Source organism: Mesoplodon mirus, assembly GCF_964341445.2.
Source record: "Mesoplodon mirus genome assembly, chromosome: 19".
Classification (NCBI taxonomy): domain Eukaryota; kingdom Metazoa; phylum Chordata; class Mammalia; order Artiodactyla; family Ziphiidae; genus Mesoplodon; species Mesoplodon mirus.
Window position 1 is genome coordinate 47,464,501 of NC_138995.1, and position 14,260 is coordinate 47,478,760.

The 14,260-nt window shown below is 41.5% G+C and overlaps 1 protein-coding gene across 1 annotated transcript in view; it reads left to right on the forward strand.

Moving 5' to 3' along the window:
- The first annotated feature begins 1,090 nt into the window (after positions 1–1,090).
- Positions 1,091–14,260, forward strand: part of TDRD12 (tudor domain containing 12) — an 82,660-nt gene continuing 69,490 nt past the window's right edge. The window contains exons 1-2 of the mRNA XM_082606252.1: positions 1,091–1,399; positions 9,601–9,759. Coding sequence (XP_082462378.1) covers positions 1,376–1,399; positions 9,601–9,759 — 183 coding nt within the window. The 5' untranslated portion in view covers positions 1,091–1,375. The remainder of the gene's footprint in view (positions 1,400–9,600; positions 9,760–14,260) is intronic.

The window sequence follows — 14,260 nt, forward strand, 5'->3', positions numbered from 1 at the left end:
TCTCAGACTCCCCCTCTTGCCATTCCTAATGCTTTGTCTTCTCTCCTTTTCTCCCTTCTCTTGGGGGTGGGGAGCAAAAAAATATAAGAACAGATCACTCTCCACTAAGCCCTTTGCAGAATGAGAATATCATTCCTGTGATGGGAGAGAGCTATCATCACCCCCATGGTGCCTGCAAGAACCAGTCTGCTCATGACAGCTTTTGGTTGCTTGCTGTGCCATGAGCGCCATGCAGTGAGTTCCCATTTCAACAATCTTGACTCTTCAGCTCAGTGTGATATATAAATATTTTCATTTTATGTGAGTCATGCTGTGAAAAGTTTGGGAAACACCATATTGTAGCATGGTACCTAGTCAAAGGAAAAAAGTGTTAACCCCATACAAAGAACTGGGAGAGGGCTGGAACTTCCCTGGAGGTCCAGGGGTTAAGATTGTGTGCTACCACTGCAGGGGGCAAGGGTTCCATTCCTTGTGGAGGAACTAAGATCCCGCATGCCCTGAAGTGCAGCCAAAAAGTAAAAAATAAAGAAAAACCCAACTTTAAGAAAGAAAAAAAAGTGGGAGAGGGCTGTACTCTGCATCTTCTTTGGGGCTTGGGAACTGTCTCTGAGACCTCGTGTTTAAATCCGACCTGGTAATTTCCCCCCCTTTTTTTTTTTTTGTCAAGGTCTGGAGCTTTCAGGTGATCTGGGCCGGGTGACTGCGGGGGCGAGGCCTGGTTAGCCCCATTCGGTAACACGTGAACTTCGTGTACTTTGCGTTGTGCTTTCCTGCAGACTGGCAGCACATTTTTGCTGCTTGGGGCTTTAAGCACACGTTTACTTGACCTCGGGAACTCAAACTTACATTTAAAACTGAAGGCTACAGGTGAGTGCTCGCGAGGACCCAGGGAGCGAGCCACGTGACGCCCCGCGCAGCTCCGCCCCCCGTCCGCTCCGAAGCGCTGTGAGCAGGGCGGGGCCAGTTGTGCGGGCGGTTGGCGCGCCACGCGGTTTCTGGAATCCTCCGGCGTGCGCTGGCTGTGGGCGGGAGCCGGGGGGCGGGTCGAGAGTCCCAGTGCGCCCTCGCCCGTGTCCAGGTTGGAGGACGGCGCGTCGCCTGCGGTTCGCTGCGGTGCTGGGCCGGGGCTGCGGGGGGGCCGGGGCTGCGGGGCGGCCGGGGCTGCGGGGCCGGAGCTGGGTGCGCGGGCTTCGCGGCGCTGAGCTGGAGAGGAGGCGTGCCTCCGCGGAGGCCGGCACTACAGGAGACTCTGTTTTCGCCCCCAAAAGTTCATCTCGAGGGAGTAGCGACGGGGAGACCAGGAGCCGGGCGCGGCCGCTACGCTGTGCGTGCTTCCCGGGCCAGTCTGTCGGGTGGCCTGCGAGGCTCGGGGAAGATGCTCCAGGTCCTGGTGCTGAAGGTGAGCGAGCGCGAAGCCCTGAGCCCGGCCGTTCACCCGCTCCCCGAGCAGGGCCCGCCCCGGCTGGGGACCCGCGGGAAGGGGTGCCGGATGAGATCCGGGACGCTTAATTTCAGAGAAACAACGGGAAATTTTCGTTCAAGGCTGCCCCATGCAGTATTTGGGACATACTTAGAGTAAAAAATCATTCGTTGTTTCTCCGAAATTCGGATTGAACTAGGTGTCCTGTATCTAGAACCTCAGGGGGAGGGACGGACTCTGACCTCTTCTCCCGGTCCCGGTTCGGCGCTGGATGAGGTCCCCCTCATGCCCTCGGTCCTTTGACCTATTACTCTCCCCCGACGCGAGTCCTCTCCGGCCGGTCCCCACCTGCATTGGACAGGGGCGTGGGTGACCTGTATCTCTCCTCCGAACACACGCCCATCCCGGATGCACTCGTGGGGACCCCTGCCCCCTCGCGCCCCAGGACTCTGGCGGCCACCCCCTCCCCACGCGGGCTCCTCGGGACTCGCGTCTCTGGAGTCGTGGGGGGCGCAGCGGGGGTTCGCCCCGGAGGGGGCCTGCAGAGCGACCCGAACTGCAGCTTCTCCTTTGAGTTAGGTGCGTGCTCTTTAAAGATGCTGGAGACCGGGAAAGCACATGGTGTGTTGACGGTGTGTACTTGCAGGAAGGAGTTTACAAACCAGAGCGAAGGGGTGGGTATTGGGAAAAGGAAATATAAAGAACTTTTTGGAAAAGATCATACTTCAGTGGGCAGAGGAGAGGCATGATGGCATTTAAAAAAAAAATCAACTTTCCTGTTCCTGTTTTATGTAGTTTATACCAACAGAGATTCACAAGCGTTTGAAGCAGCTGATTCTTACAGAGGATTTGCTCTGAGACTTTTAGGGTTTTGAGATGTAACTGGCAAGCTCCTCTCCACCACCTTCCCTAAATAGTCTGATTTCTCCTTTAGAAAGACAGGGCTCTTCCAGGGGGTACGGATGCTGCCATGTGCAAATCCATTGGGGCAGAACTTTGGAAGGAGTTGCTGGACTCTCACTGCCTCTAACTTGGGAACCCCTGTTTTCTCAGTTGGACCCAAGAACCCTTTTCTCTACCTCCTCAGCTCTGGTCTGGCCCCACTGCCAGTTCTTACCCTGCTCACACTCAGAGCAAATTTTCTATCCAGTATAGGAGTATTTCCTCAAGTGAGGTACCATTACCAGGTGTAGTTTTCCAGATTAATTTAGCTTTTACATGGATAAATTTTCCCCCCAAGTTTTTACCAACAGATGAATGGATAAGCAAAATGTAGTATATACATACAATGGAATATTATTCAGCCTTAAAAAGGAAGGAAATTCTGATATATGCTACAACATGGATGAATCTTGAAGACATCATGTTAAGTGAAATAAACCAATTACAAAAGGACAAACACTGCATGATTCCACTTATATTAGATTCCTAGAGCAGTCAAATTCATGAAGACAGAAAATAGAATGGTGGTTGCCAGGGGCTGGTGGGGACATGGGGAATTACTGTTTAATGGATTATAGAGTTTCAGTTGCAAGATGAAAAAGGTTCTGGAGATGGATGGTGATCAAGGTAGCACAACAATATGAATGTAGTTAATGCTACTGAATATGGTTAAGATGGTAAATTTTATGTGTATTTTATCACGATTAAAAATAAATTAAAAATTTTAACAGTTATGTATTTGTAATATATTTTAGAAATAAAAACATCATAACTAGCATTACAGACCTGTTAGGATGAGGCTAAGGGAAAAAAAGGTGTTGATTAAAAATATATATAAAGGAAGCAGCCCAGGGAACATGCAGTTGTGTCAGAAATGAGGAAGGGAGAATGCAGTGAGACCCAGAAGCACTGCAGGAGAAAAGGATGTCATGTCATTCTTGATCAGAAAGGTGATCAGCACAGGGAAAGCCTCAAGGCCATTGGTCCTGCAGTCAGACTTTGTTAGTGGAAAGGATCACTTACATTTCAAGACAGCTAGGTATGGACCCTTCAAAGGGACAGCTTGTGCCAGGAGGGGTGACAGAAGAAGCTAAACAAGCCTTGGAAATGGGGTGAGATTCTGAAAGCTGCAGGCTGTGACCTCAATAATGTGGTAGAAGCAGCTATTCTGCTGGCTGAGTGTATGACTTCAGTACTGTCAGTGAAATCCACAAACAGAATGTCAGGAGTGGTTTTCCTGCTGGAGCTGCTTACCAGGATGCTGCTTTGTTCTGAGGAGACTGGATTGAGATTGAAGCAGTAGCTGCCCAGGGACCTCTCAGGACAGTATGAGCAAAAGTGGGCCAAGTGATATTTAGTCTGGAAATTTCATAACGTTTTAAAATTAACATCTTAGTTTTTATAATTGATGTCGGAAAGTAAACGACTAAAATATCTGAAGTTATTATGCAAATACCATATACTAAGGGGAATTGAACATGAATTGATAATTAACAATTCATGTTACTGAATGTAGGAAAAGAGACACTCATTACATAGTTACCCAGATAAATGAAAATAAAGGGAAATAACATGTAGGAAACATGAGTTACTATTCCTGAGAAATAATAAAGAACATACTTTAATTCAATTAAATCCTATTAATTTAATGATGTGAGATATTTAGTTCTCATGCCAGATGGCTGATTCTACTTTTACTTGAGTAAAAATAAAGTATTCAAGTTTGAATGGTAGAGGTAAGGAGAAGAAAGTGGACCAAAATATTATATAGATATTGTTTTTCTAATAGAAATAACGTAGACATGCAGGGAAAAAAATGTGTAAGGCTGATGACTGCAGTGTGGGCAGCATTGCCTTATGGCATTGGCGGGAAGCAGCAGGCCCCAACCTTGGTGTAAGAGGCGGGGGTGGGAGGAATTGTGAGCCCATCCCTGCCTGGTAAAGCACATGGAAGAAATTGCAGCTTGAACCACTTGTTCTTCTGGTGGGTAAAACTGAACCTGGCCTACATTTTTTAGGTTTTAGTAGCAGGTTAAAAAAAAATGGAAACAATCTAGAAACTTCAAATTATCTATGATGCCTTAAAATATTTTTAAACATCTTTCCCCATCTTAATATTTTGAAGATTTTCAAACTCAAAAACAAGTTACAAAAACAATACTGAGAATAACCGTATACTCTATACCTAGAGTCAACAACTGTTAACATCTTGTCATATTTGCATATTTCTTAATAATAATGTATATAAAATTGTTGACTTCTTTTGCCGAACCATTTGAGAATTAGTTGTAAGCTCTAAATACTTATGCGTGTGTTTCCTAAGAATAAAGACTTTTGCTTACATAACCACAATATAATTATCACACTTGAGAAATGTAACATTGATACACTAATATAAAATCCATACTCAGATTTCTCCAACTGTGCCAATAATGTATTCTGTAACTTGTTTTCTCTGATCCAGGATCCATAAAAAATTATACATTGCATTTAATTGTCATGGCATTTTATTCCCCTTGAATTTGGTTCTCAGTTCTCTGGCTTTTTTGTATCTTTGATGTCATTGAAATTTATGAAGAGTAAGGGCAGTTGCTTTGCAAAATACCCTTCAAGTTGGATTTGTCTGTTTCCTCATGATTGTGTTCAGGTTAAACATTTTTAGTAAAATACTGCATAGGTGATGCCACGTCAGAAAACAAGAAGCTTTTTAAAAAAATCATTACTTTTGATGAAAAATAATTTAAAAATCCAACTTTTATTAAGGAAATACTCTAGACATACAAAAAAGTATAGAAAATATTATAAACACCTGGACATTTATCACCTAGCTTTGCCAGATTTTAACATTTTGCCATATTTGTTTCATATCCTTTTTAACCATAAACTATTTTATTGTTTTTAATGTAGAGTTCTGTGATATTTTGAAAAATGCATAGTCATGTAATCACCACCACAGTCAAAATGCAGAGCAGTTCCATCACCCCCCAGAATTGCCTTGTGGTCCTTTGTAGTCATTTCTTTCCCCAACCTCTAGTCCTTGGCAATCACTGATTTGTCTTCTGTCCCTATTAGTTTTGCCTTTTTCCAAAATGTCATAAAAATGGGATTGTGCCTATGGAATCATACAGTAGTATGTAGCCTTTGAGTCTGGCTGCTTTGACTTATTGTAATACATTGGAGGCTCATCTGTGTTGTGGCACTTCTTAGGAGTGAGTAGTATTCCATTGTATGGACATGTGACAATTTTGTTTATACAGTCACCAGTTGAAGGCCATTTGAGTTGTTTCCAGTTGAAGGAGATTATGAATAAAGCGGCTGGAAACTTTGCGTACAGGTTTTTGTGTGAATACAAGTTTTTATTTCATGGGTAAATCAGTAGGATTTACTGATGTTTGTTTGTTACTTATGTTATTTGTTACTGATGTTTGTCAGTATGTTTAATTTTATGAGAAACTTTTTCAGAGTAACTGTACCACTTTACATTTCCATCAGCAGTGCTGTGCATCCTCACCAGCACTTGATATTGTCAGTTTTACACATTTTAGCCATTCTAGTAGGTGTTTACTGGTATCTCACTGTGGTTTTAATTTTAACTTCCCTAATGACAGATGTGTTAATCATGTCTCCAGGTGCTTGTTTGCCCATCCTTCCATCTTTTTTTGTCAAGTATCTGTTCACATCTGCCCATTCTTCTAACTTGGTGGTTTGTTTTCTTATTATTGACTTTGTAGAGTTTTTTATATATATTGGATAACGTTCTTTGTTGAATATGTGGTTTGTAAATATTTTCTCCCAGTTGGTGGCTTATCTCTTCCTTCTCTAAACAATGTCTTTCAAAGAGCTGAAGTTTTAAATTTGGATTAAGTCCAGTTTATCCATTTTTGCTTATATGAATTATACTTTTGATGTTTTATCTAAGAAATCTTTGCCTAACCACAGTCACAAAGATTCCCCCCATGTATTCCTCAAACATTTTTTATAGTCTTATATTTTACATTTAGATAAATGAGCCATGTGAGTTAATTTTTGTATATGGTACAAGGAATGGATCGAGTTTCATTTTTTTGCATATATCTAATTGTTCCAGCATCATTTGTTGAAAAAACTATCCTCCTTCCATTGAATTGCCTTTGTGCCTTTATTGAAAATCACTTGACTACACGTGCGTGACTCTGTTTCTGTTGTGTTGATTTATGTATCTGTGCTTTGTCCAGTACCACACAGTTCTGATTACTGCAGCTTTATATTAAGTCTTGAAATCAGATAGTGTGTCTTCCAACTGTGTTGTTCTTTTTCAGAATTATAGGGGCTGTTCTAGTTCCTTTGCCCTTCCAATAAGAATTTCATGAATAGTTTGTTGATTTCACAACTGCTGGAATTGAATCCTTTTTATAGACCATTTTGGGGAAAATCAAAATCTTAACAGTCCATGAACATAGTATATTTGCATTACAGGCCTTTGATTTATTTCACCAGTGTTTTGTACCTTTTAGCATGCAAATTGTTCATTTATTTGTTAGATTTATTCCAAGTAATTCCTGCTTTTTGGTGCTATTGCAAACGGTACTGTTTTTAAATTTTTAATTTCCAATTTTTATTGCTGGAATATAGACATGCAGTTGAATTTATTATATGACCTTGTACCCTGGAATCTTGGTACAGTCACATATTAGTTCTAGTATATTTTTTGTAGACTCCTTAGAATTTTCTACATAGATATTGTGAATAGAGACACTTTTCTTTCTTCTTTTCCGATTTCCCTGACAATCTTTTTTTATTGTACTGACTAGGACCTCCAGCACAATGTTGAGTAGGAATGGTAAGCACACCACTAATAAATTTTTTATTTTGTTTGTTTCACTTTTTGGTTCTAGAATTACCCTTTTCCAAAGGTTATTTTTTTTAATAGTTTCCATTTCTTTCGTGAAATTCTCCTTTTTAAAAAACAAACTCACTATAGCCATCTATCCTTAAGTTTTTGAACATGGTATTTGTAATAGCTGCTTTTAAGTCCTTGCCTGTTCACTTCAACATCTGGGCAGTCTTGGGTTCACTTTCTGTTGGCCGTTTTTTACCTTGGCTGTGCACTGCATTCTCATTTCTTTGCCTGTCTAGTATTGTTCATGCTGCACTGAGGGTTGTGGTGATGGGGAACTACTGTGTGCTCTGTCAGCGCTTTGGGAGGCTTGGTTTATAGTTCTCTGCAGACCTCTTGATTTTGCCCTTGTTGACAGAGCACATTCTCTTTGTCCTGCAACATGGTCTTTACTCCTCAGGCCTGGCACTGCAGGGGTTCTCAGGGAGCCTGAGGTGTTTACTGAGCCTCCTCAACTCCTGCTCCAAACTCCCTTTTCCTGTGATGGGTGTCAAAGAGAATCAAAGCCGGACATTGGTTAAAGCAGTGAAAACAGATTGTATCCAGTGACTGCTGATGTAAGGGAGGGAGCTGAGTTCCGTTCCAATTTGTGTAGAGCTGACCTGACGTTTTAAAGGGAGAGTGAGGAGGACGAGGAGAGGGGCTTCAGTGGAAAATGACAGAGGGTGGGTCAGTGTCACTGTGGTGGGGCAGCTGTGTCCGCCGCCTCTGGGCCCAGGCTTCTGAATTCCCACAGAGACTGGGAGGCCGGGGCCCTGTCCTTCCACATGATTACAACCCAAAGGAATTGGTTATCAGGTCCTCGAGAAGGAATACTCCTGAGCGGTAGGAGATACATACACATCCCAAAGGGATAGGTAGGCTCCACAACTGAGGCCCTTTTCAGGAAGTTCTGTGACAAGGGGAGGTCAAGGGCCTGTGTCAGGTGTTGGCTGGGACAACAGTAGTTCTTTCTCAGGCAGGCGTTGTAGAGGGGACATGGCCTTATGCTGTGAGTTTGGGTGGCCTCTTAGTGCAGAGGTTTGGGCAGTCACTCTGTGCCCAGAGTCCTGCAATTCTTGTGGGCAGAAGCTGAAACTGTATTTCCATCAGCCTCCTGACTGTGGCTTCTCCCAGGACTCCCTGGAGTCTCACTGTGCAGTTCAGGCTCTGCTGAGGATTTGAGGGGTTTCGTGTGCAGACTTCAGGGCTCTCCCCTCTGTGGCTCAGCATTTCTCCCCTTCATGTACAGCTGCTCTGGCAGCCCCAGACGCCATTCTCTGGTTTCTCAAGCCACAAACGGGGTGGCTTCTGCTTCAGTTGTGTTCTGCACCCCCAGGACTGGGGCTCTTTTCAGGGGAAAAGCTGTTTATGAACATGGGTCTCACCTAGCCATGTTGCCTCACTTCAAGCATTGAATCTCCCACCTGCTCTTGGTCGCTCTTCAGTGCCTTCGGGCTGTCATTTTCTTTTCTTCCAGGGTTTATCTTCATTACTTGCAGGTGGGTTAGTCCATATGAACCACTCTGCCATTACTGGAACCAGAATGGCCAGCTGTTCTTTTTTCCAACTATTTATTATAAAAATGTGCAAACATTCAGAAAAATAGAATACTAATGTACTCCTGTCACCTGGTATCTGGGATCCAGAATCTTGGGATGTCATTGCTTCTAGGCCCTTTCAGTAGACAGGAAATATAGTACATTTGAAAAATCATGAGCTGTTACTGATATTTTCAATTCAAATATAACTTTGCATTTTATGTTTGTATTCTTTCTCTAAGATGAAAATCTTGGTTTCTAATGACACTAATAGATCATAAGATACATTCAGAGAAGTCTTTCACCTCTCTTCTACCCCATTCCTGGCTTCCTCCGTACGTAATGATTTGTATGTTTTTGGTTTATCTGCCATTTCTTTATTTTAACATGAGCAGAATGTACATACATTCACATTTCCCTCTCTTTCTTACGAAAGACATAGAGTACAAAAAAAGCTGTTCTGAACCTTGCATTTGTATTTTATTATGGATATTTTCAAAGTACAGATCAAGGGCATTGATCTCTGTTTGCTTTTTCAGTCGGCACATGATTCTAAATTACATATTATTGGTTACGTGTTTTAGAGTTTTATCTTTGCGTCTTTTATCGTTTTTCTGAGTTTTATTGAAGTATAATTGACATATGACATTACATAAGTTTAAGGTATACAAGGTGATAGTTTGAGGGTCTTTTATCTTCTATCTGACCATTTAAGACAGAAGTAATTGTCAAGAATTTGTTAGAGCACTTAAATTTGAAACAGTTACTGTGGTTCTAAGGTTTATTATTTTATGGTTCCACTTTTAAATCATGCATTGTTTTGTCTTTAAAAAATTTTACAGATCGAAGATCCAGGTTTCTTCTGGGTTATTATAAAAGGATGTAGTCCCTTTTTACATCATGAAGCTGACTATCAAAAACTAAATAGTGCCATGAATGACTTCTATAATAACAGGTGTCAAGGTACAGAACTAAAACCACTAATGTTGGAAGAAGGGCAGGTATGTATCTAAATGTGCTTTAAACAACATGTCTTGAAATACTACTCAAAATGTAGACTGTTTTAGCAACTAAGATGATAAAAACTTTTAGAGTATTTCAACTGCTTATGATCATTGCCTTGTGTTCGGTTCTTTTGGTTGCATAAGAGTCGGGCTAGTCATGGAAAGTGGCAATTGTTGTATCAGGTTCACATGGGGCAACAGGAGATGGAGTGTCATCTAAATTCAGACATAGAGCCATCGTCTTGGGGCTGGGAACCAGCAGAGGGAGCATGGGGGTTTCCAGTCTAGGGCCAGTGCCTCCCTTTTGGTTGCTTGTGACTTTGACCAACTCGTGGTGTTTTATTTTCCTTACTCCACATTGTGGCCCCTCCTTCCTTTCCTGCACCCTCAGCTCTGTGCCCATTGTCTGCTTCTCTCTGCAGGTTAGTCATTTCTCAGAAGAATTTGAATTATTATAACAGTGTGATAGGAAAAGATTTATAAACTATGAGAAAAATTAGAAGTAATTTGAATTCCTCAGCCCACCCTAAATAATCATTAATAACATTTTTTCCATGCCATTTACTTTTTATTTATTTATTTATTTATTTTATTTTTGGCTGCGTTGGGTCTTCGTTGCTGCGTGCGGGCTTTCTCTAGTTGTGGTGAGGGGGGGCTACTCTTTGTTGCAGAGCGCGGGCTCTAGAGTGCAGGCTCAGTAGTTGTGGCGCACAGGCTTAGTTGCTCCACGGCATGTGGGATCTTCCTGGACCAGGGATCGAACCCATGTCCCCTGCATTGGCAGGTGGATTCTTAACTACTGTGCCACCAGGGAAGTCCACTGTTTACTTGTTGAAGAAATGAAACCAGGTCAGTTGTCCTTTTAAAATATTCCACGTTCTGTATAGCCTGGTTGCTTCCTTGTGGTAGTGGTGAACTTTTCCCTTCATTCCCTATATTTCCTGCAGACTGATAAATATAAAGCTTTGATTACATTTATAGTCACTTTTTCCCCCCCGAGGATGACTGGTGCTCTGAGGTTCCTCTTGTATTGAATTGGGAGAGAATCTCACTTTTGGTGATGCTGAGGTTGACCGCTGCGTTCAGATGGCGGCAGCCTAAGCGCCCCCTGTGGTTCCCGTCGGCTAGTAATGCTATCCAGTGACCACCACCGCCCAAATCAGCTCTTTCATTTATGCTTGCAAAAATGGTCATTTTCACATTGCTTCTGCATTCATGAGCTGGAATTCTTCCATAGAGAACCTTCCCTCATCTGTTAGAACGGTTTGGCTTCCTGAAGTAATACTGGAAAGGTGGAAAAATTGCTTGATTCTTTCCCTTATCAATTTTCCTGTGCCTAGTTATCTACATTTATATCTAGAGGTTTGTTTTGTTTTTCTCTCCTTGTTATTTTTAAGTACTATATTGAACTCATGGCTTTTAATGTATTCATCAGTTGTAATCATTTTTCCTGATGCTTAAATTATCTCATTACTGGCTAGTAGAAGCCCTAGGATACCACCTTTTCAAAGTTGACTGACTGTGTGAATTATTAGCTACAGGTTTCTTTGACTTAAGCATGAAACAGAAATACCCTGCATCCTTTGGCACAATTTCTCTTGAATTATTTGAGTCTTGAATTATGTGAGGCTCTCAAGAACACATCCCTTGCAGAATAGCTGCCTTATGTTTTGCAACTTCAGTTCCTGAGGGCAGGGATCTCCCCTGTCCCACTTCTTCCCTGTTGGGCACAGCTCTCCCTGCTGAGCTACTTTATAAGCTTGTGGTCAGCATATGGTTTGCCTGTCTGTGGCCTGTCAGTCCCATGGGACAGTCAGGATGCCAAGCACTGTCACTCTAGCAGGGCAATTTCCCTAAAAGGGGGCTGCAGGTATTTATTCAGTCATCCACTGAGTAGTTTTTGAAGACATAGTACATGCCAAGCACTGTTCTAGGTGCTGGGAATATGGCAGTAAACAAAAAGACAAAAATCCCCTTCGTCATGGCGCTGACGTCCAGTTGTGGCTGATAGCAAACAAGTGTTAGAGGGTGGTAAACAGTCATGGGAAGCAGAACCGGGAAGATGAGCCTGGGGTTGTGATTTTTGTGTTGCCCTGGCACATGATTGACAATTATTTGTAAGTTTTGTTTTCTGATTTAAGAAGGTAAAGCAATGAATTTTCCTTATTTCACTTTCTAAAAATTCTCCTTAGTTACGGAGTCAAAGTGATTGTAGTAAGAAAACCAGTGAAATAGAATTCAGGTGCCCTGTGTTCTTGTTTTCCCAATAAGCAGTGTTTAGCTTGGAGTGATCCAGCCTCCTTGCATCTTTAAGGTAAAAGGTATGAGATGATGTTGAGAGTACCTTTTAGTTCTCTCATTATTGACTAGAAAATTTTAATTTAATTTAATTTAAAAAATTTTTATCGTAGTATGGTTGATTTACAATGTTACGTTAGTTGCAGGTGTACAACAAAGTGAATCTGTTATACATACATCCACTCTTTTTTAGATCCTTTTCCCATATAGGCCATTATAGAGTATTGAGTAGAGTTCTCTGTGCTATACAGTAGGTCCTTATTAGTTATCTATTTTATATATAGTAATGGGTATGTTAATCCCAGTCTTCCAACTTATCCCTCCACCCCCCCCCCCACTTACTCCCTGGTAACCATAAGTTTATTTTCTACATCTACAACTCTATTTCTGTTTTGTAGATAAGTACATTGGTACTCTTTTTTTGGATTCCACATGATATTTGTCTTTCTCTGTCTGATTTACTTCACTCAGTATGACAATCTCTAGGTCCATCCATGTTGCTGCAAATGGCATTATTTCATTCTTTTTTACGGCTGAGTAATATTACATTGTGTATATATGCCACATCATCTTTATCCATTCCTCTGTCGGTGGACATTTAGGTTGCTTTCATGTCCTGGCTCAATATTGAGCTCAATTAAATAGTGCTGCAATGAACATTGGGGTGCATGTATCTTTTTGAATTATGGTTTTCTCGGGATATATGCCCAGGGATTGCTGGATCATATGGTAGTTCTGTTTTTAGTTTTTTAACTGTTCTCCATAGTGGCCATACCAGTTTACATTCCCACCAACAGTGTAGGAGGGTTGCCTTTTCTCCACACCCTCTCCAGCGTTTATTGTTTGTAGATTTTTTGATGATGGCCATTCTTACTAGTATGAGGTGATACTTCATTGCAGTTTTGATTTGCATTTCTCTAATAATTAGTGATGTTAAGCATCTTTTCATGTGCTTTTTAACTGTCTATATGTCTTCTTTGGAGAGATGTCTATTTAGGTCTTCTAACCCACTTTTTATTGGGTTGTTTTTTTTTTTTTGATATTGAGCTGCACGAGCTGTTTTGTATATTTTGGAGATTAATCCTTTGTCAGTTGCTTCATATGCAAATATTGGGTTGGCCAAAGGTTCATTCATTTTTTTCCTAAGATGGCTCTAATAGTGCTTAGTTGTCTTTAACTTCATTAAAAACAATTTTGTTAGATTGTATTGTGACAGCTGGCATATCAGCGTGCATTGAAAAAAAAATCAAAATTGGTGAATTTTTGTGTAGCCATTTTAATATTGAAGATGGAAGAAAAACAACATTTCAGCATATTATGCTTTATTATTTCAAGAAAGGTAAAAATGCAACTGAAACACAAAAAAAGATTTGTGCAGTGCATGGAGAAGGTGCTGTGACTGATCGAATGTGTCAAAAGTGGTTTGCAAAGTTTCGTGCTGGAGATTTCTCACTGGACAGTGCTCCAGGGTTGGGTAGACCAGTTGAAGTTGATAGCGATCAAATCGAGACATTGATTGAGAACAATAACGTCATACCACGTGGGAGATAGCTGACGCACTCAAAATATCCAGCTAAAGTGCTGAAAATCATTTGTACCAGCTTGGTTATGTTAATCGCTTTGATGGTTGGGTTCCACATAAGTTAAGCAAAAATAAAACCTTCTTGACTGTATTTCCGTATCCATTCTCTAGTGAAACGTATTGAAAATGTTCCGTTTTTTAAACAAATTGTGATAGGCGATGAAAAGTGGATACTGCATAATAATGTGGAATGGAAGAGATTGTGGGGCAAGCGAAATGAACCACCACCAACCACACCAAAGGCCGGTCTTCATCCAAAGAAGGTGATGTTGTGTATATGGTGGGATTGGAAGGGAGTCCTTTATTATGAGCTCCTTCTGGAAAACCAAATGATTAATTCGAACACGTACTGCTCCCAATTAGACCAACTGAAAGCAGCACTCGACAAAAAGCATCCAGAATTAGTCAACAGAAAACGCATAATCTTCCATCAGGATAACACAAAGACTACATGTTTCTTTCATGACCAGGCAAAAACTGTTACAGCTTGGCTGGGAAGTTCTGATTCATCTGCCGTATGCACCAGACACTGCACCTCCGGATTTTCATTTATTTAGGTCTTTACAAAATTCTCTTAATGGAAAAATGTTCAATTCCCTGGACGACTGTAAAAGGTAC